Source organism: Choloepus didactylus, chromosome X (genome assembly GCF_015220235.1).
Source record: "Choloepus didactylus isolate mChoDid1 chromosome X, mChoDid1.pri, whole genome shotgun sequence".
In the NCBI taxonomy this organism is placed as follows: Eukaryota; Metazoa; Chordata; class Mammalia; order Pilosa; family Megalonychidae; genus Choloepus; species Choloepus didactylus.
This window is the reverse complement of record NC_051334.1, coordinates 159,590,592-159,614,028: the sequence shown is the minus strand read 5'-3', so window position 1 is coordinate 159,614,028 and position 23,437 is coordinate 159,590,592. Positions and strand designations below refer to the sequence as shown.

General features: G+C 37.3%; 1 protein-coding gene across 4 annotated transcripts in view; it reads left to right on the top strand.

Annotated features, from left to right (window-relative positions):
* The first annotated feature begins 8,928 nt into the window (after positions 1-8,928).
* LOC119523003 (zinc finger protein 280C-like) overlaps positions 8,929-23,437 on the top strand; it is a 58,186-nt gene continuing 43,677 nt past the window's right edge. For all 4 annotated transcript variants that reach the window (XM_037821748.1, XM_037821747.1, XM_037821746.1 and 1 more), the window contains exons 1-6: positions 8,929-9,048; positions 13,229-13,269; positions 13,392-13,453; positions 17,189-17,335; positions 18,162-18,227; positions 18,329-18,465. In XM_037821748.1, coding sequence (XP_037677676.1) covers positions 13,426-13,453; positions 17,189-17,335; positions 18,162-18,227; positions 18,329-18,465 — 378 coding nt within the window. In that variant the 5' untranslated portion in view covers positions 8,929-9,048; positions 13,229-13,269; positions 13,392-13,425. The remainder of the gene's footprint in view (positions 9,049-13,228; positions 13,270-13,391; positions 13,454-17,188; positions 17,336-18,161; positions 18,228-18,328; positions 18,466-23,437) is intronic.

The window sequence follows — 23,437 nt, the reverse complement described above, 5'->3', positions numbered from 1 at the left end:
CCTTCTTCCCCACCCCAGATTAATTTTGCCTGTTCTTGAAATTTATATAAATGGAATTATATGATATGTCATACTTTGTGCCTGGCTTCTTTTATTCAGCATTATGTTTGTAAGATGCGTCTGTGTGTTGTATGTGCCAGTTCATTCTTTTTTTATTGCTGCAAAACAGCTATTCTCAAAGTATGGTCTATGGACCCCTGGGAATCCTTGAGAACTTTCAGAGTCCATGAGATCAAAATTATTTTCATAATAATTCTAGTATGTTATTTGCCTTTTTCATTGCCTTAACATTTTCAGTGATGGTGCAAAAACATTGGTGAGCAAAACTACCAGCACCTTAACACAAATCAGTGTATTTTGCTTAGGTTCACACCTGCCATTTTTCTCTTCTCCTTTGTGTGATATTGGATGACTCTTTTAACCTTTCTAGGTTCCACTGACTCATCTTTAAAATTAGTGAGTTGGCCTAGAGCAATAGTTTTCATAGGTTTATTATTTATTTCATATCAGTGGAAACTTTTCTTTAAATAAATATTAGGAAGAAGCTCAAAGTTTCTGCTCCTTTGAGTTAAAAAGATGAGGAACTTTCTTAGATATTGTATTAGTTAGGGTTCTCCTTGGAAACAGAATCAATGAGAGATGTCTCTTATTATCAAATTGTAAAAGTGACTCACGCAACTGCGGGAGCACACGAGTCCAAATTCTGCAGAGCCGTCAACAAGCTGTCAACTCCAAGGAAGACGTCCGACGAACTCCTCGGGAAACGAACCGACAACTTTGACGAACTCCTCAGGAAACGAACTGGCAACCTTGACGAACTCCTCAGGAAACGAACTGGCAACTTCGACGAGCTCCCCAGGAAAAGCTTCACTGAGCAGCTGAAGAAGAAGTGAAGGTTCTCTAACCGTCCGGCTTATAAGCCTCCAACTGATCACCCGGACCAAATCCAGCCAATTGCATTCTCTCACTGTGGAAGCACGCCCCTTGATGAGTCATCAGTCAGCTGCAGTCAATTGACTGATGATCCGACAAACCAACCAGCCTCAAATAGCCTCACAGCAATCGTCAAGCCAGTGCCTGCTTGACCAGACAGCTAGGCCACCTAGCCAAGTTGACACATGAACCCAACCATCACAGATATCTCTTGGTTAAGCACTAGAGGTTGAAGCCATAGGATTCGACCAGTGATATGTTAGTAAACCAGCTCTCCTAAAACAAATAAGTAAGCTCTGACTGGTAGCATTTGCTGATTTTCCATGGTATTAATACTTCCATTATGGCTAATTTCAACAAACATGACATCATTGAGTGAGTTGAGAAGAGATGCTAACAATCAGCTATCCAAAGCCAGTAGGAGCCAACTCTAGCACACCACTGAACTCAATTATCTCCAGCATTTTTGGACTTTGAGGTTTTGACCAGGGAGAGTTTAGGGAACTTGGGGCTTGGATGGACAGGCAGAATGTTGGGCAGGGGTGTGTGGTCATGATTGCCAGATGGGGAGAGATATTTAGATAAAACGCACTAGCATTAACAATTTGCCAATGTCAGCTTGAGGGCATAGGACTAGCATTTCAGTGTTTTATATATTTGTCTCCAAATGTTCTCCATATTCAGAAGGAGAATGAATTGACCAAAAGCCATTGAGGAACATAAGGAACCATAATCCTAGAGATAAAAAAGAAAAGAAAAGAAAAGAAAAATTGTATGCAAGTTTTATTAATAAGTAGAGTAAATTGAAATCACAGATAATTTGCCTGCCCATGACATGAAGTTGCTGGGCAGCCAAATAAATATTCCTGTGACCTGCCTCAAACCTTCTCTGTGCTTGGGAACGTTACAGCTGACAGATGTACATAGAAAACCTACCTTGATCATCAGATTCAGCACCGATTCAGGCCAAGAAAGAAACTGGAAATGGAGCTAGAGGAGAGGATTCAACCTCTTCAGGCCTTGAATAATTCTCTCTTCATTCCAATCCTTTCTCATCCCTCATCCCCCTCTCTTCCTCCTCCTCTCTTCCTTCATCCCCTCTTCCTTCTCTTTTATCCCTCCTGTCTTCTCCCCCTCCTCCTCCCCTCTCCTGTCCCCTCCTCCCCTCTAACCCCCTCCTCTTCCCCCTCATATCCCTCTCCCCATCTCTACCTTCTCCTTCTTCACCTCTCTCTTTCCCCTCTCTTCTCTTCTCTTCTCTTCTTCTCCCTTCTCCCATTCCCCTTCTTCCCTCCTCCACTCCCTCCTCCCCTCTCTTCCTCTCCCTCCTCCTCTTCCCCTTTTTCTCCTCCTCCTTTCCCCCTGCTATCTTGCTGTGGAAAGAGACTGCTTCTTCAGCTGCCCTGTACCAACCCAAAGTACAGTGGTAACAAATGAACTTGGGAGCCCCTCAGGGTCAGGAAGATGGCAGGTGTGAGGTTTAGATTCCCTGATCTACTCTCAGTTCCTGTGTGATTTGGCTGCTGAGTGGAGATCCTACCACAGCAGATCCAGGGGTGAACCCCCCAAGGCCTGTGGGCTGACTGTAGAATGTTGGTGGAAATTCTGAGGTCTAGAGCAAGTGGAAACCAAGATGAGGCCAAGTCAGCCAAGTATTGCTACCAGACTCAGAATAAACCCAGACTACAGTACCAGATTCACCAGCCACAGACTTCAGCCTTAAATGCCCTCCAGGGCAACCACATCCAGATGGATAAGGGTCACTGCCAAGAAAAGAGGAGACAGAGGGTATCTTACTATGGGTCTCCATTCTTCCATTCATATATCCAGACAGTATCCTAGGAAGAAATTCAGTGATGGGGAAACTATATGGAAATTAAGCATTATCTAAGGCAGAGCTGAACATTAGCTTAAGGGACTCTTTAAATTATCAAATTGGACTAAGCTTTAATCATATTGGGTTGTTATTCTCTTCCTGAAATTTTTGGGTGGAGACTCTGGAAGGTCAGAGTAGTTGTTGAAAAAAAAAGAGAAAAGCCACTTTTTAAATTCACATCCTACACCCAAACCATCAGTAGATTTTATAAACTCTAACTCCAAATTATATCTGGAATTCAATTATTTCTCATTATCTCCACTTCAATAATCCTCCTTTAAGCCACCGTTATATCTTCCCTAGTCTACTGAAAGAACTTCCTAACAGGTAACTGGATTCACTTTGGTGCAGGTGAGCTAAGAGTTGTGGGCAGGTGTTCAGAGGAATTTGAGGCCCTGCTGTGAGCATGAGTTTCAGAATGTGTGCTGTTCACATTGGGAGGACCATGGTGAGGTGGTCACTGGGCCTGGGTTGGGACTGTGAGGTCACTGAAGGACTGCATGCTGTAGGTGCACAACTGGGGCAGAACAGCACCAGATGTCCTCCCTATACACATGCACTGCTGATGGACTATGAAGCAGCTGCAAGAAAAAGCAAAATACAATGTGATGATACTGTGAGGCATTGTATTAAAAAAGAAAAAAAAAAGGGAAAAAAAAGAAAGGAAAAGAAAAAAAATCAAAACACAGCACAGGAAGAGGAGTTCCCTTCCTTCTGCAATGTCCCTCTGATACTTTCTAATGACAAAGCTTAACATTGTGCGCACAGTAAGGGAGAAATGTTTAAAAAGTCAAATCTACACTGTCATATATGTTATACTTCACAATAAGGAAATAACTGAAATGGTGGAACTGTAACCAAAAATATTCTTTGAAATTTGCTAACTACTTGTTAAATTGTACTTTGAAAGTTATCACTTTTCTGTGTATATGTTATATTTCACAATAAAATAAAATAATGTAAAAAAAAAAAGCAAGTCTATTATTACAGAGAACCCTTCACTGAAAAGCAAATTTGGAACTGAAAGGCAATAAATTGGAAACAGGCACAACATTTTTAAAATGATGCATAAATCTTAATTACTTCTCTCAAACCACTATAGTGTAGGATGTATTATCTTCATTTCTATGATTATTCATATATTATTTGTGGAATTCAACTTTAGAATTTCCATTCCTATGTCTTTGTTCCCATTCCTAGTTTAAACTTATTCTATCAACACCATTAATACAATGAATAACCAAAAATCCAAAAAAGTACATGCCACCATTGTGAGAATGGTGCCTGGTACCAAACACCTGGATCACCTAGGCCACATCTAGCAAATACATGAACAAAGGACTAAGAATGGACAGCAGTGCTTGATGGTTATGTTGCAGATTTCCATCAGATGAATTAATAAAATGCTTCTTTCAAACTGATATTCTTTAAGGAATAAGAATCACCATACTTTCCTGTGTACGTTACTCTTTAAGAGCAGAACTATTCTGTTAGCCCAGATTAGCTAGTCACCATAGCCACGTATAAAGAGCAAGTCCTGAGTGTTATGCCTAGGAGTAGGTAAGGTTTGAGAGAAGAATTAGGGCAAGGTATAAGAGTAAAAGGTCATAAAAGGAGGCACTATCTAGAGAAGGTAAGCTCTGGCAGATGCCATGGGCAGGCAAGGGGAGGCAGGAGTTTCCTGTGCACTCGTTTATTACAGGTAGGAAAGAGACATGGAAAAAAGATTCAGGTAGAAGAGTAGCAGACAAACTTCTTTCATGAGGTCTTCATTTTGCTTTGAAATTGCCTTTTTAGCCAGTGGAGGGAATTGGGACCAAGAGTGCCCTCCCCTCAAATATGTAACACCCACATAGTTTTCTACTTGGTTTTGGAATTATTTTTTTGTTGTTCTTTGAATATAAGTCTGTAAGAGTTCTCTTCAAAGTAAATTTCATGACTCAGGAGAAGTAAAAAACTAGTTTTCTTATCCTGCTTTTCTGTTCAACTACTTTCTGCAACCTACCATTCTTAGAGTGATATAAGGGCTTCTCTCACAATATTGGTGCCAAAGGGATAACTTAGCGTGGAGTGATGTTTAATTTTTACATATCTCCATCAGCTTGTCTTTTAGGTCCCTAACTCCCATTGGTATGGATAACTCAGTTTCTCATTCTTATGTAGAGGGCAAGCTTGAAGATCTATTTCCAACTAGATGCTGTCCATTAAGCCCCTCCTATATAGAAATAGAACCTTAACTGTTCACTTGGCTCTTCACAGTAAAGAGGAAGGTGAGTCATTATTTGAGTTTGAAAGGACTTCACTACACTGCTGATGGGAAAGTACAGTAGCACATTTTGGAAAAGGGAACTTTAGAGTCATGTATGTCACTAGAAGGAAAGTTGGAAGTTAAAACATGGAAATATAGGATAGTGAATTTTGTGGTGGACAGTGTCTGTGATTAACTGTACAAATATTAAAATGTTCTTTCATGAACTAGAGCTAATGTACAACACTATTACAAAGAGTTAATAATAGAAGGGTATATGGGGGAAAATATATCTATTGCAAACTATGGACTATAATTAACAGTAATATTTTAATATTATTTCATCAACAGTAACCGTACCACACCAATACTATGGGTCAATAATAGGGAGTATAAGGAGTATGGGAGGATTTGGGTTTTCTTTTTTATTTTTATTTCTTTTCTGGAAAATGTTCTAAAATTGATCATAGGAATGTATGTACAACTATGGGATGATACTGTGAGCCATTGATTTTATTCTTCTGATGGTTTCTATAGTGTGTGAATATATCTCAATAAAATTGCTTTTAAAAAATAGCACATGAGCCCTCGAGCATGGGACTTGCCCTTATGAAGCTCATTACCACAAAGGAGAGTCTAAAGTTGCATGTAATGGTGCCTAAGAGTCTCCCCCTGAGTACCTCTTTGTTGCTCAGATGTGGCCCTCTCTCTCTCTAACTGAGCCATCTTGACAGGTGAACTCGCTGCCCTCCCCCCTACGTGGGACCCGACTCCCAGGGGTGTAAATCTCCCTGGCAATGCAGAGTATGACTCCCGGGGATGAATGTGGACCCGGCATCGTGGGACTGAGAGTATCTTCTTGACCAAAAGGGGGATGCAAAATGAGACGAAATAGTTTCAGTGGCTGAGAGATTCCAAATGGAGTCGAGAGGTCACTCTGGTGGACACTCTTATGCACTATATAGATAACACCTCTTAGGCTTTAATGTATTGGAATAGCTAGAAGTAAATACCTGGAACTACCAAACTCCAACCCAGCAGTCTGGACTCCTGAAGACAATTATATAATAATGTAGATTACAAGGGGTGACAGTGTGATTGTGAAGACCTTGTGGATCACACCCCCTTTATCTAGTGTATGGATGAGTGGAGGAATGGGGATAAAAACTAAAGGACAAATGGGGTGGGATGGGGGGATGATCTGGGTGTTCTTTTTTCACTTTTATTTTTTATTCTTGTTCTGGTTCTTTCTGATGTAAGGAAAATGTTCAGAGATAGATTGTGGTGATGAACGCATAACTATGTTATCATACTGTGGACAGTGGATTGTATATCATGGATGATTGTATGGTGTGTGAATGTATTTCAATAAAACTGAATTTAATAAAAAAAAAAAATAGCACAGATGCCCTGGCAAACAGTTTCCCAGCAATTCCACTCCTAGGTATATACCAAGAGAATTAAAAACATATGTTCACACAAAAACTTGTACACCAATGTTCATAGCAGCATTATTTATAATAGTCAAAAGTGAAAACAACCCAAATGTCCATCAACTTATGAATGGATAAACAAATGTGATACATTCATACAGTAGAATATTATGCAGTCATAAAAAGGAATGAAGTACTAATTCATGCTACCATCTGGATGAACCTCAAAAACATTATGCTGGGTGAAAGAAGGAAGACATAAAAGGCCATATATTATATGATTCCATTTATATGAATTGTTCAGAATAGGCAAATCCACATAGACACAAAATACATTAACAGTTGCCAGGGGATGGGAAGAGGGGTAATTGGAAGTGACTACTAACAGGTATAGGGTTTCTTTTTGCAGTGATGGAAATCTTCAATTGTTTAGTGTTGATATTTGCAGAATACTGTGAGTATACCAAAAACCACTTTAAAATGGTAATTTTTTAAATGCAGTTTTATTGAGATATAGTCACATGCCATACAATCCATCCATAAAAATGGTAAATTTTGTGTTATGTGAATTTATCCCAATTTAAAAATTGAAAAAAAAAAAAAGACTATACATGAATAAACCCTCTTTTAATCCCTGTCCTGAAAAAAAAATATGAGAAGACATGGCCAGTAAGTCAAGAGAACCAAGAGTGGTCTTCTAGAAGCTAGGAAAGGGATTTTAAGGACAGAGTAGTAAAAATCAACCAAACAATTTCCCATATGCTGATTCCATTCTCACAAGGCATCCTTTTGCTATATTTTGACTTTTTCTGTAGGTTTTCCTTTGAGAGAAAACTTGCTGACCAGAATTTTCCTGTCTTCTTGGCAGTTATAATTTTCATGAAGAAAGAATAAATTGGAATTTTGGCTTATACATGTTTTCTGGTAATCCCTCTGAGGCAAAATGAACTCCCCTTCCTCCTAATTAAAGGTCGGATGTGGAGGCTAGGGGAAGTCCACACAGCGAAAGAATTTGAGTGAAATTTTGTTATACAAGGGACTCCCATGGAGAGCAGGATGGCACAAACAGATCTGGATTGGCTTGAGTGAAGCAGAGCGAGTGAGTTGGGCTTCAGAGTGTCTAAGGTGGAACTGGGGAAAAGTTCCTCAGCAGGGCCTGGAGACTAGTGTTTTAACTTACCCGCATACCTAAAGGAGGAGGCGAGTAGGCTGCAACAGTTGCAGAATTTTAAATTTTCTGCCCATGCCAAAGGAAAAGGCGCACGCGGGCTGGCGATTTGCGAGTTTTAAATTTCCCGCTGGCGCCAAAAGAGGGGCGGCGTGGGCTTTCTTATCAGCTTGTCCAGAAGTAGGGACAATCTTTGAATGCTCCAAGATTTTGGAACTTTTAATTTTCTGTGTTTGTTATTTTATTATTCTCCTTCTTTTCCAGTAAAGCTCATTTTCAGAATCTGAAGCAAAGGGGAAATTGAGTCGACTACTCCATTCACACACACACACATTACCTTTCTCTAGGGGTTATCCGAGTGGCTTTTTGGGGAAAATTAATCTGGGAATGGCAATCAATACGGAGGTTACTGCAATGATAAGTACCTAAAAAAAAAAAAAAAAAAAAAAAGGCCAGGGGCAGTCTAGATGAGAAAGAGGAACTTAGTTCGAAAATGAAGGATTAGTAAGATTCAGTGGCTGACTGGATTTATGTGTGTATTAACCATGGAGCGAGGCAAGATTTCAAGTCTGGGTAACTTTTGAGAACTGGACCAATAGTGACATAAACTTTGTGAGGAAAATTGGGAGAGGAAACTTTATAGCCCAGAGCGCAATGTTTAGAAAATGTTTATGCAAGAAGTATTTTAAAAAGTATTTTTCTTGACATTTAAAAAATTATTATAGGCATCCATATGGCAGTTAGGAATAACAAAGGGATGCAAGCAAACAAATTCGGTGAAATTAACTAATGATTTAAGTAACCTGACATTATTCCTTTTACCTATTTGGGTTGTCTCTTCATGTTTCGGTACAGTTTTTTGTTGTTGTTGTTGCTTTAAGTATTAAAAAAAAAAGTGCCTTAGCTGTTACACATAGGGAGGACCCAGAATTCACTTTTCCATGTCGTCAGATATGGAGAGCAGCCTCTGATTTCGGAACTGCAACCTGGGGTCGGAACCCGCGCTAGCTGAGGAGACCAGCAGCAGTGCTGGTCCCTCACGCGCGGTCCGCAGCCCACGGCGAACGGCACACGGCGAACGGCTATAGCACCGCTGCCTTCGAGGGTCTGTGAGGGAGGAGCACATGTCTGAGCCCGCGCCCCCGGCCCCGCCCCCGGCGTCGGTTAGAAAAGGAGCCCGGATGTGTGGGAGTGGACAGGCGTCTACCCATGAGGCAGCGCGCGGGCTTATATACTCTCTCCATGCGCGAAGCGCTCATTACGCGCTGGGAGCCGCCGTGAGCGTAGTTGTTTCTGTGATCGCCGCCTTACGTTTTCGCGCTCCTCCCTTTCCTCCTCCTCTTTCTCCTCCTCCTCTGGTTCCCAGTCAGGCCGATCTGCTCTGCTGACGGTAAGCGGCCCCCGCCCCCGCCTGCGCCGCGCGGAAACGGGCAGCGGCTCTCCGGCGTGGCCGCGGCCGCCGCGATCTGAAAGCAGCTGCCTCGATCTGACGGCAGCCGCCTCGATCTTGAAGGCAGCCGCCTCGATCTGAGGGCAGCCGCTTCGATGTGCGGGCAGCTGCCTCGATCTGAAGGCAATCGCCTCGATCTGAAAGGCAGCCACCACCTCCCTGCTCCGAGGGCGGCGAGCTGAGGATTTTGATGCCGGCGCGGGTGGTCGGGAGCGCCCAGGGGGCGGGGGAGGGGAACGGATTCGCGGTGCGGCGAAGGGTGGGCCTCCATCTTGAGCCAGTCCAAGCGGGGGAGGGATCAAAGCGCTGTAGCCTTTCGGCGACCAGCGGTGGGCCGGGGCCGCGCGGGCCACTGCCCACCTCTCCTCACCTCACCTCACCTCCCCGGGCCTTTGCGCCTTTCTATCCCCAGCGTGGTTTTGGCTTTTTTTGTTTTTTCTCTTTTTTTGTACGTTTGATGTGATATTTGACTGAAACCCGCCCACCCCCAAGTCTCAGACCTGAGGGGTTCCGAACTTTGAGGCATCCGGGCCCCTAGGGGGCCCCTCCTTTGCCCAGGTTTCCCCCACCTAGGTGACCGGTAATTCCATGCTCATACCCTCGTTCTTACCAAAGGGACATACCTACTCTGTCTTAGAAATCGTGCTTCATCCCGTTATTGTCTAGAGGAGAAGACCCCTGAGGAGAAAAGTAGAGTTGGACAGACAATTTTCTAACAGTGAGCTTTGCAGGTTTTACTTAATGAGATGGAAAAAATTATCTCATTCTGAGGTTTTAGTCTACTCTAGAGATGGAGGGAGTTCCTCTCAACTTATCTTAAGTTTTAATGCTTTTAAGGAGAAATCTGAGAGGAAAAACGTCAAAGTGAATCAGCTTTTGCAATCACGGGAGACCTTCATCCAGGGGATTTCTCTTTGTTTGCAGCAATTTGTTAGTTTTTAAAAATATCTGTGAACTTAAAATTTGGGCTTTATTGTTTTCTGGTTTGTACTGTGCTCTCTTAACTGAAAAGCCTTGGTGTATGATTTGCTTCAAGCGTGGCTACTTTGGGTGCTTAAATGGTATTAGGACTTGAATGTCTCATTACCCCTATCCACCTTCTTTCCCTACCCCAGAAATCTTGTGGCTTGTTTTTCTCTTTGTTGGCTTCTTAGGCAGTCTTTCTCCACTTAGTGACTTCATAACTCCTAGTTTTATATCCTACCAAAAAAAAAAATTAAAATATTTTATTTTTTAACAGCTTTATTGAGATATACTTCACATACAATATAATTCACCCATTTAAAGTGTAGTAGTCAATGGTTTTTAGTATATTCATAGTTGTACAACCATCACTATACTCAATTTTAGAACATTTTCATCATCCCAAAAAGAAACCCCATACTCATTAGTACTCACTCTCCATTACCCTCCACACCTCTAGCCCTAGGCAACCACTGCTATAGTTTGTGACTATATATTTGATATTTGCCTTTTCTGGACATTTCATGTAAAGGAAATCATACAGTATGGGATCTTTTTGTCTGGCTTCTTTCACTTGATAAAGTTCTCAAGGTTCATCCATATTTTAGCATGTATCACTTCCCTACTACTGTTTATGGCTGAATGTCCATTGTATGGATATATTGTATTTTGTTTATCTGTTTATCACTTAATGGGCATTTGGTTTTCCACTTTTTGGCTATTGTCTATAATAGTGCTGTGCACACTTGTGGACCGTTTTTTGTGGGGGCATATGTTTTCAATTTTCTTGGTATGTATCTAGGTGTGGAATTTTTGGGTCATATGGTACCTATATTTAACTTCTTAGGAACTGACAGACTTGTCCAAAGTGACTGCACCATTTTACAAGTTCCCTCCATCAGTGTATGAGGGTTCCAATTTCTCCACATCCTTGCCAAAATTTAACTCTTTTTTATTTCAGCCATCCTGGTCAGTATGAAGTGATGTCCATTTAAAAATATATATATATGTCTTTATTGTGGTAAAATACACATAACAAAATTTAAAGTTTTTAACATTTTAATCTATTCTCTTTTTTACATTATAAAATGTTTTATTAACAAAAACACAAACTTTGAGAAAATGGTGCATTACAAAAACTAAGAAGCTCCTTCACAAAACTCTGCTTGTGTACACCATGTTTTTCAGACTTCTTGCAAGTAACATTCTATGTTAATCTATTCATTTTTAAAAAGGGTTTTTAATAGAATGAAATCTTTTAAAAGATAGCTGAATTTTAGATATATAAAAGCTGAAAACAAAATTTACAAAATAGTAATCATACTATTTATGCATGCAGTCTTCAAAAAATGAATGGGTTGTGTTCCAAGGGTCTTTCATAAGTCAATTACTTGGAATTCATTTTTTCCTCTTAGGAACAGTATATTATACATGGGCATAGTATCTCTACCTGAATCAATAGCTCAAGTGGAGAGTTCTTTCCTCTTCTGCCTATTTTGGAGCCAACTCTGAGTTGCCAAACCTAGAGACCTCTGGAGTTGCCATTATCAGAGCTCTAAGATCCCCACTGCCTATCTCTGCTAGATAGTCCACTTCTCTGACAGCTGCTTTAATCCCCCATAGAATTCCTTGCCTTGCCACCAAAACTCTGAAGTGGTGACTTGAGGGCTTTTTGTGGTGATAATTTTGGAGGGTTCCAAAGGCTGAGACTCTAAAGAAATAGATTAAATTTTGTTTATTTATTTTCTAAACTCTAGCTAAATATGGTAGTGATTCATTAGACCAGTATTGTCCAACAGAAATAGTCTGTAGCTTTACTATCCAATAAAATAGCCACTAGCCACTTACGGCTTTTGAGCACTTGAAATGTGGCTAGCGTGACTGAGGAGCTGAATTTTTAATTTTCGTCGGTTTAAATTTAGGTAGCTTCATGTGGCTAGTGGCTCCTTTATTGGATAAACACAGCTTTAGACTGAAGTTATAGTTCTAATGGCTTCTGAAGATTTCTAATTTTTCCATTGTGTATACATGTACTAATTGAGGCTCCTTGGTGGCTGCTGCAAGCCTCAAAAGCCAGTCATAGGCAGTGTATATGACTTGTTTATATAAGCTGTTTGTAAATTTAGTATTACCTTTAGGATGCTTGTGCCAATAAATATATGATCGTTTAGTAGAAGTGTTATATAATGAGTCTCAAGCTGTGCAATTGTGGCTCAAAAAATATTCTGTATTTTTGGTAGCAGTAGATCCTCAATGCTGGACAAGAATTCTCATGTATTTATCTACTTGACATACATATTACACTAATTCTAGTTTAGGAACAGGCCATAACTATTCAAATAACTGAGTTAAAGAGACTTGTATAGTTATACCACAGAACTAGAGAAATTTACTGAAACCCAAAATTCACTAGAGCCTCTTATAATAGTAATCCAAAATACCAGTAACTTATGGAGTTTAATAATTTTTTTTTTCCTTTGGACTAATTGAGTCCAAATGATTTGGAATTGGAAAAAGCAGAAGAACTTGCTTTTGCCAGTGTGAGGATAAAGACAAATGTGAATTAGCTCTGTGTGTCCTAATTTAAATTTCTGATGTCTGATTTTTGACATTTTTTGTTTTATAGCTGAAATAGTTTTTTAAAAGTATATTTATTTTGTAAAATATATGGCTTTTGTGTGTATATGAAAAATCTGTAATACAAATTCCTATTTTAAATAATTCCTGTTTTAAATAAAGCAATTTAAATGTTTTTCTTAATAAAGTCCAAAGAACTGTAGACTTAACTCTGTTATAAACTTCTGAAGGCAAGGACCATGTCTTATTCATCTTTGTTTTTTCCCTAGAAGTTAGCACATTACCTTGTGCATAGAAGGCAATCAGTAGTTATTTTTTGAATGAATTAATCTATGGTGAAATATATCCGACTAATTTTCTGGTCCTTTTCAGTAAGATTTTATAAGAAACCAGAAAAATATAAACTAAAAATTTATTATAACTTAGGTGTTTTCTTACAATTTAATTATGGAAAGTGAGTTATATGTGTATATCAAACCTATCGTAATCAAAAAGCGAGCTTTTTGTAGGAGAAGATTAAATTAAATGTGTGTTCATTTAATTTAATGAAATACACCCTAATAGTATCTTTATTTTATAGGGGGAAAACTGAGACCTAACTTGCTACCTTGTGGTCCCATGGTGAGTTTGTTAGAGATCAAAATTAGACCCAAGGATTTCTAAATTCCAAGTTTCATGTTTCAATATTTGGTTCTACTTAAAGTGACTCATAAAACTGACTGATACCATGTGTTGGTACTTAGGTGACAATTTAAAGAAAGTCATCTCTGCAACTTGATGGATGACGATAACCTTCAACCAAAGAGTAAGTATTGCTGCCTCAATTGATATTAGTATGTGTGGCTTTTGTACTGACAGCTTTGCTTCAAGAGAAAAGGTGAGAGGGACAGAGTTGGACACATTTTCCTAAAAACAAAAATACTTGAAATCATTTTAGTAACACATTTTATAGTAAAAAAAACAAATAATAAACAATAAAAATGTCAGTAAAGTAGAAATGAAGTGTTTACTCCTCATTCTCTGAGGTAACTACTATTATCAGTTTGATATGCATAATCATACTTTTTTATGCATAGACAAAAAATTATTTCAAAATAAGATCATACTATATATGATATTATGTGCCTTTTAAAATTTTTTACTCAACAGTATATCTTTGAATATATTTACTGTAGCAGTATTCAGTTAAAAAACACAAGGAAGACCTGTGTATACCAACATGGATATAAATGATATTTTTGTTATCAGTATACATGGGTCTCCCCATTTTTAAAAATTAGGCATTGCCTGACTTTGCCTAGTTTCCTAGCTTGTAGATTATCATATGTTAAGTGCCTACTCTATGGAGGAGGAAACACAAAGGAAGAAGAAAACATATTCTTCACTCTCAAGAGGCTTATTTTGGAATTGGACTTACACAATTAAGACACATAAAGAAATATTGAACAGTTTGAAATCATATATATTAAATCTCAAATTGCATGGCATAACTTCAATGCCATAAGAGGTGAAAGATAAATACCTCTAGTGGTGTTTATCTTAATTATTCCTAGTGGTTTTTTTTTCCTATTGGGTTTTTGAGGATGTTATATGACCCAAGAGTTGGGAGTGGGCAGAGAACTAATATTTTGTTGTGCGTCTGCTTGAAGTTAGATACTTCATTAAGGCATTTTCCTGAATCTATGTTAACACTTCTATTAGGTAGATATTGTACTCATATTATAGGTGAGGAAAACAGGTTCCAGTAATTTCTCCAGTCACATGATTAGAAATGGTGCAATGAAAATCTGAACTATTCAATTTGATGTCAAATCCATGCTCTGTACTGTACTGCATGTACTGGAATGATATGGACATTATAAGGTGAGGAGAAAGGATATGCTAGGTGGAAGAAGCAGTACAGATGATGGCTTTGAGGGACGTGGTGAAGATGGTGGTTTAAAGTACTCAGAATATGCAAATGTTAAACTATGAATTGCCCGTTATAATTAGGATTTTTAAATTATTTGACTTAGAGCTTTCTATATAATTTTTTAAATATAGTTGAAAATGAAAGGGGTTGATCAGTTCATGATATTAGTTACATATGGAAAGGGAAAGGTTGCTTTCTTTTTTTTTTGGTAGTTAGACTACTAAACATTAAACAGCATTATGCCAAGAAAGAAATGATTTGTGACATACCTTTATAGACAGGGAATTAATTTTAAAAAGCATGGTACCAGATTTTTTTGGTATTTCCTTTGGATGCCATTCCCAAAACATTGTTTTCGATTGCTACCTTTTAAGACCATGACAGAGCATTGTCTTAATTTTGAGACAAAAAATAGATGTGGCATTATTTTAATATAGTAAAATTACCTTTAGAAATTGCTGCATTTAAATGATAAATTAAGGATATCATTGTCTAAGCCAGAACATAATTAAATTGTTTTGGTTTGGTTTTTTAGTTGCCCACCCACCCCACCGCCACCATCTCGCTTTGTATAATCTAATACTGCTTGTATGTGTCCCTTTGCGATTGCTTTAGTTTAAGTCCTCCCTCAATACCTATTCTTTTTAACCAAAACAATACTCATATAAAGTGTCAAACAATCTGAAAAGGCTTTAATTTGCATAACCATACTTTCTTGAAGGGTGCCAAAATGTGTGCATGTGCACGTGTGTTTAATTATTCCTATGTTTCTATATTTTTATACACACATATACCTACATTATCTCTTGAAACATCATTTTTAGCCATTATCTAATGATTTCTATCAAGGAAAATGAGGATTTTAGCTTTCTTACACTTACCCTCCCTCCATGCATCTCCCAATATAGTCATATCTCAATTTTTGGTTAAATCATATTTGAATTTCTCATGGTGACCACAATATTGTTACTAATGAATATGGTACTGTGATATTAATATGCTATGGATACATTTCCTTTTTTCTGTTTTTTTTTTTTTTTTTAAGATTTCCTGCAAATAATAACTTTCTTTTTTTAAAAATTTGCTAAAATTTATTAAAATCTATAGCCAAATCTTCTCACACCATCCTGTAGCCCCTTAATTCAATTTCTACTTAGTAAAACTTGTCAACTTGTCAGGTAATCTGACAATTTAATTTTTAATTTTTTCCTTTTGGTCTCCTGGAGACATTCCTCCTGGGAGTAGTGTACTGCTGTGCTCTGGCTGGTTGCTCTCTAGACCTACTGAACAGCTATTGTCCTGGGACTCTCCTTTGTCTTTGTATTGTGTTGAATGCCATGTTTTCTGCATCCTGTGTATTCCTCCTTCTTGATTAAGGCTTATATTTTGGTGAATTCTGTAGTAGCTTCCTGAGAAAGGGTGAATGGCAGGTAAATCTTGTGGGGTGCTGATGGTTTTTATTTTATCCTGATGCTTGATGAAAAGCTTGGCTGGGTGTAGAATTCTAGGTTGAAAATTATTTTTGCTAAGAATTTTGAAAGCATTATTCTGCTTTCTTTTCTCTCCCCCTCTCTCTCTCCCTCCTCCCTTCCTTACCTATCCCCCTCCCTTCTCTTTTTCTCTGTAGCAGAGTTTAGGATATTCTCTTTATCTCCAGCATTCTGAAATTTCTGATAGGTCCAGGTTTTTCTGGATCATTGTGCTGGTAGGCCTTTTCAATGTGTCATCTAGAACTGGGGAATTTTCTTGTATTATTCCTTTGATAACCTTTCCTCTCCTTTTTCTCTGTTCTTTCTTGGGACTTTTATTAGGTGAATGTTGTACCTTTGGAATTGATTTTCTAACAATCTTGTCTTTACTATAACATTCTTGTTGTCTCTCTCTAAAGATGCTAATTTATTTTTCTCTAATATTTTTTCCTGCCCCCTGTATGATGTCTGTTTTCTTAAGGATCCTTTAGTTTGCTTCATTGCTTTGTTCTTTCACGTTGGAGATTTTCCTAATTTCTGGTGCTGATTGGTTGTCCCTCCATATTTTAAGAGTGAGGCACTAAAATGCTTCCTAAGCTCTTTGTGCTTGGTCAGAACTTGTAGGCTGGTGGTATTCACAGTATGTTGTTTTGATTCATTTCTTCAGGTAAGAAACATCTCCTTTTCCCTGGGAGGAAATAAACCTCATTTTCCCCTATTTTCAGTCCAGCACCTCATCCCTGCTTTGCTCTGTGCCTGGTATCCCTAATCTAGTTTCATTTTTCTGGTATATCTTTCATCTGTTGCTTCTTTTTCTTAGTTTATCCTTTCGTTATTGTAGTTTTTTTTTTGTTTTTCAGATAATGATTAGATAAGATCTTTTTTATAGATACAATCATGTTCCAGTCATATAACTGAAACACACTTTGATTGAATTTGAATGTTCCTAAAATTTATTGGCCATTTTAAATAACTACACTCATCTACTAGTTAGCTAGCTAGCTAAATTTTATTAGTTCTGATTTTAGAGAGTGACCTCTGAGTTTTTATTGTTGCTACCATGTACTAACTACAAATATTATTTCAGTGACTGCTATTAGCATTATTATTTATTTTTCTTTTTGAAAGTAAGGTTTGCTTCTCACCTTTTGAAAATCAGGTAATTTTAAAATGGCAGAACTCTTTATGGAATGTGAAGAAGAAGAGCTGGAACCATGGCAGAAGAAAGCAGAAGAAATTGAAGATGAAGATGATGATGAGCTGATCTTTGTTGGAGAGATATCAAGTTCAAAACCAGCCATTTCAAGTAAGCATTTACCACCAGAAGTGGAGTAAAAACTTGTGTTTGGTAGACTACAGTCACCAAAAAGTACTTGAGGAGTAGCTCTTTAATGACAAATAAATACTGGAATTTCTGAATGAAAACATTATCAAGTTATTTGAGCAGATTTTTCTCCTAGAAGATTTCTGTAGTGCTTAGTCATAGAACTCTGCTTTTCTGTTACCAGAGAACGACCCCACTCTTGTGACCCTTTACTTTATAGAATTATGATCTGGTTCTTTTCTACTAGGAGGAGAACAAGGAAATTTTTTGAAGTTTTTTTGGGGGGAGGCAGGGGGTGGGTATGCTTTTTCCTTTCTCTGACCAGCAATTTTAGCCATATCTCTAGTCTTCAAAATTTTGGTTTGATTTCTCAATAACCTAGAAGTTATGGAGTTCACATGGTTGTGATAGTGAGGAACTTGACACTGATCCAGAGGGTCTTGTCAGGCTCAGATTGACTTCTGGTTTAGTGGTAGATTTGAAACCCCTTAAGGAGAATCAGTTTAGTTTGCAATCTCTGATAGTTTGCCTTTGAGAACTTAAGAGGAATGGTACAGATTATCTAATCAGTTTGCCCATAATGAAACTTCCAAGTTTTTAAAGGTGTGAATGAGACATAGGTGTTGTGAAAGGGTTTGATTTCAAGTCACAGGAACCCAAGTCTATATACAACCCTTTCACCATCAAGGGAAAGAAATATGCTTCAGTTATAGGTTGTGTGTGGATATATTTTTGGAAAGTTTTTTCTATTATCTTAATACATATTTCATTCCAAAATTGAATTTTAAAATGAGTGTAATTTTTATAGATATCTTAAACAGAGGTAACTCCAGCTCATCTTCAAAGGGAATAAAGAATGAGACACTCAGTCAAGGTACAATATTGTTGTACTATATTTAATTTTAAAATGAGATATTTTGATGCAATTGATTATATAAAAATACATTCAATATATTGTATAATTTAAAAATACAGGTGCTCCTGATACATCCAAGCCTACAAGTCAACAACCCACGAACTCAACATCAAATCCAGTGGCTGCCTCACCTAGATTTCATCATGACTCTAAATCTTCACATAGTACCATTATTGTTCAGAGCCTGTCTAAACCTGTAAGTGTTTCTGAAACTACAGTGTTAACTCAGGGATACACTGGATAGTATAATACCCAGTTAGAATTCTGGACTATCATAGCTAGCCACCATTCTAGTAGAAGCATAATGAGCATCAGAAAATATCACCATCTTTATGATAGTTCAAACAGTACCCAAAGTAATAACTGCAGGAACTAAGTACTCAACCTGTTAATAAATCAGGTAATATGCTTAGATTAAATAGGCATGGTATTGAAAACCATGCTATCTAAACATGAGTAAAAATGGCATTCCATTACAAAAAGTGATGAGTTCAGCTCCCAAATCGATCACGCAAGTGCTTTTCCTCAAGAAAACCATCATATTTCAGATACTGAAATGCTTTATGCATACTACCCATTTCATCACACATTTAAAAAGATGTGTATTTAAGGGTTGAGAGTTAATAAAATTAATAGTAATTTACTACTTCAAGGATATTCTTAAGTGAAACTGAATTTTTTTTTTTTTTTTTTTTTTACTGTGACTGCTACTAGTACCATTTGGGGCCACTGCTTTGATTCATACTAAGCTCCAGTAATTTTACACATTGTTGCTTTTGCATCATCAGCACAAAAGGCAAATGTCTTAGAGTTACTGTGACAGTAATTTTGACCTCACAGGCCCCTGAAAGAGTCCTGGAAACCCCCCAAGAGTTTGCGAACCGCACTTGGGGAACCGTGGCTCTAAGGCAATACTTCCATTTTTTTAAAAGTCTATATTTATATTTATACATATATGGATGGATGGATAGATATGAGTATATAAATATTTTTAAAACTCTTGGGTGTGTTAATTACTTATTGCTGCATAAGAATATTACAAATTTAGCAGCTTAAGGCAGTGCACACTAATTATCTCACAGTTTCTGTGGGTCAGGAGTCAGGGCATGGTTTAGCTGGGTCCTCTGCTTTAGGGTCTCACAAGGCTGCGATCAGGGTATCAGCCAAGGTTGTGTAGTACCATGTGTCATTTGAGGGATCTGCTTCCAAACTCACGTGATTGTTGGCAACATTTAGTTCTTTGTGTGTTGGACCAAGGGCCTCAGTTTCTGGCTGGTATCGTCTTGGGGCTGCCCTTAGTTCATTGCCATGTGGGCTTTCCTAATGTGGCTGGTGCTTCCTCAAAGCCAGCAAGGGAGAGAGCATCCTCAACTAGACAGGCTATGTAACATAATCATCTACACACAATCATGTACATCCCATCATCTTTGCCATATTCTGTTAGTTACAAGCAATTGCAAGTCCTGCCCTCACACAAGGGGAAGGAGTCACACAAGAGGGTAAATATCAGGAGTGGACCATGGGGATCAAATTAGAATCAGTCAGAGTCAGTCCCCCCACCTCCCACCCCTTACACACACACACAGTTATTTAGTCTTGGATATTTGGCAGACATTTCTTAAAAAATGTACAAAGTCACTTCAAGGAGAGAAATTGATAGTATTTCTTACCAGTGATAAAATTTGAGTTCTCAAGCAAAAATTAGAGTTTGGAAAAACTTGTATCTGCATTCTGAAACAATATTCAATAACAATATAAGCCCTGGACTAGCGGTTAAAGAAACCTTGTCTGAAAATGAGATGCATGTACTGATTCTGCCTTTGTTCCTGTTCCTAACTAGAGCATTGTCATAACTTTCTAGGCCTCATTTTCTTCTTTTCTAAAGTGAAGGCCTTTACCCAGACCACTGACTCTCAAACCTACTAAGTGTCCACAGGCTATTTCTGATGTTTCCAAAAACTTAATAAATGGACTTGTAAAATGGCAGGAACCTAAAATGCAAAGATTATTTTATTTCAGCTGGAATCAAATTAAATTTCTCATGCTTTCTCATGTTTTCTTATGCTATCATAAACTGTTTGGCATTTAGAGGAAAAATTGGAAAAAAGCTTCATTATTTAAAAACATTTGAGAAATGAAAATCTTTTCTACATTGGACCCATGGAGAAAGAATAACAAAGGGTGGTTGGTATCTTTGGTGTTAGAAAAGTTTAAAAGTACAGCTCATTCAAACTCAGAATATTTTTTGTTTCTGTGGGCATAGTTTTTTAAACTCAAAACTCATCAATCAGTGGGTCCTAATCCTAGGGAGCTTTTAAAAAATATATTTTGTCAATTGGTCTGGAGTGGGGCCTGAGCATGATACATTTTAAAAACTCTCCGGGTGACACTAAATGTGCAGCCAGAGTCAAGAATGACAAATACATATTCTTGAATGAATTGAGAATCCTATTTAAGGTTATTTTCTCTGAATTTTAGAACACATTGTTGCTAGTAAATTATAATAATTTTTTTTCATTTTATTTTACGTTTTAAAAACTTTTTTGTGTAAAATCCCTTTACCTCAACAACTCTTTCAAGTAGGCAGGGAGATAGTTATTATTATCCATTTAAAGTAAGTGTAATATAGCTTAAGGGCACAGGGTACATAATCAGGCAGACCTGATTTCTAATCCCATCTCTATCATTAGTAACAAACTGAGTTGTATTGGGAGCCTTACTTAACCACACTTAACCTTAGTTAACCTATTAAAAAAATGGGCGATAATATTAGGTCTTTATTAGCACTGTCGTCACAGCTAATTTACACAATACATGTACCATGAAAGGATCAAGTACATTTTAAATATACAATAATTGGGTGGCCATTATTTCAGTTGGAAAGGTTGAAAGCTGGGAACTTGAAACTCAGAAGTGACTGCCCCAAGGTTACATAGTTAAATAAATGGACAGGTCTTCTGAATCATAGTCTGATATCTTTCTGAACTATTTTATGAGTCATAAAAAATTCCCAACTAGAGAATTATTTTAACAGGTTATTTATTGAATAACATGTCTAGTTTCTGAAATTGGAGCACTTAATTGAACAGAGTTGTTACCTAGGAAAGTATTTTAACTATTTGGAGGAGCTTCTGTTAAAGAACTATTCTGGAAATTGCAGGTGAATATTTTCCATTTTTAAATTAAATATTTGGAGAAAATATTTACCTTGAAATTAGATTGTACTTGGTTACAATTAAGTCGTATAGCTATTATTGATTTAATATAATATACATTGAAACTCAAAGGTAGAAATCTGCCTGTTACACCTCAAATTCTAGGAATAGTTTGTCACTTCAATGTCTATCTCTATAATTTCTTAACATATCCGTGTATTGGAATACTTAGTAACATAGCAAAATTCTTAAAACTGAATTCTCTCTCAATTTGTAAACACAAAACACCAAGCAAAACCCTATTATTCCCACTATAAAAATAATGGGTATTTTGGGGGAAGATGTGTAGGAAAAAGGCAGAGAAGAATCCATACAGTATTTTGATCTTGTTTTCTGCAGATGATTACTATGGTGTGTAGAGTAAATCAATTAGTACCATATTTTATACACAGATACATATTCTTCTTTTTTCATTGAACATCTTTGTCATTGGGTACTTCTCAAAAATAGGATGTTGCATGATAGTCTGTCATTTAATTTATTTAACCATTCCTCCATTATTGGACATACCTATTATAGGTAATTCCTCATTAAATATTTTCATTTCTTTAGCATAAATTCTTGGAAGGAAAATAATTGGATCAAGGAATATGAACTTTTTAAAGCCCTTGATGGATATTGCCAATATTTTTTTGTAGAAAAATTTTTCCAGAATTTAACTACTACTTTCCCAATAGTTAATATTATTACTTTTTAACTTTTGGTTTCAAACCAATTCTAGATTTGCAGCAGAATTGCAAATATAATACAGAGAATTCCCGTATCACCCTTGCCCAGTTTCTCGTTAATGTCTTGCATATCAAAAATCTTACCTAATAAAATCAGGAAATTAACATTGGCACAGTGCTATTAACTAAACTGCAGATCTTGTTCTCATTTCACCAGATTTTCCATTAATGTTCATTTTCTCTTCCAGGATCCCACCTTGCATTTAGTTGTTACTTCTTAGTTTCTTCAGATCATTCTTTCTTTGTTCTTCATGATTTTGACATTTAGAAATGTACTGGTTAGTTATTTCTATTTTATAAAGGTATTATTATTTCTAAACCCATGCCAATTCAGTAGTTAAAAATTGTATCTCATTGTTTTTATTTGCATTTCTTTGACAAGTAACTTGGGAAAAAGTTTTTTGTTGGGTTTTTGGTCATTTTTATTTCATTTGTGAAGTGCCTCAGTTAGGTTCTTTGCCTGTTTTTTTTTTTTTAAGGCTGTCTGTTTTCCCTTTTGATTTTTAATCTTGTATTTTAATCTTAAAGTTTTTCGCTTGTTATGTGTTATGGCACATAGAATGATCCAGAAGTCACTCTGAGAGCTTACTCTTCACGATGACTGTTTTTTATAAATAGTATAATTTATTTATATTGATATATATATATATATATATATATATATATATATATCAGTATATGATAGTTTTGGGGTATATATCCCTATATTATATTTTCTTATATTTGACCATACTACTGATCATCTCATACTTTCATAATTTTTTTTATTTTGAAATAAATTCAAAGTTACATGAATAGTTGCAAAAACAATACTAGCCCCTTACACAGAATTCCATCATACCCTGACCCCCCTCTCCCGATAGCTCAATCCACCAACTTTAACATGCTGTCACATCACTATTTCTTTCCTTCCCTCCCTCCCTCCCTATCTATCATCCATCATATATTTCTCTGTCTTCTGAATGTATGAGAGTTAGCTGCACACATCCTTGAACATACACTATAATTCACGTATGTACTTCCCATGAACAAGAACATTCTTTTATGTAATTCCATTAAGCACAGCTAACAAGTATAAGAGATTCAACAATGATACAATGCTTACATTCTATATTTCCTTTTCCTTATGTCTCAACTGTGTCCCTTCAAGCCTCCTGTCCTCCACCCTCCAATCCCATCCAAGCTCATCCTTAGCATTCAATTGTCGTCTAGTTAGACTGTCTTT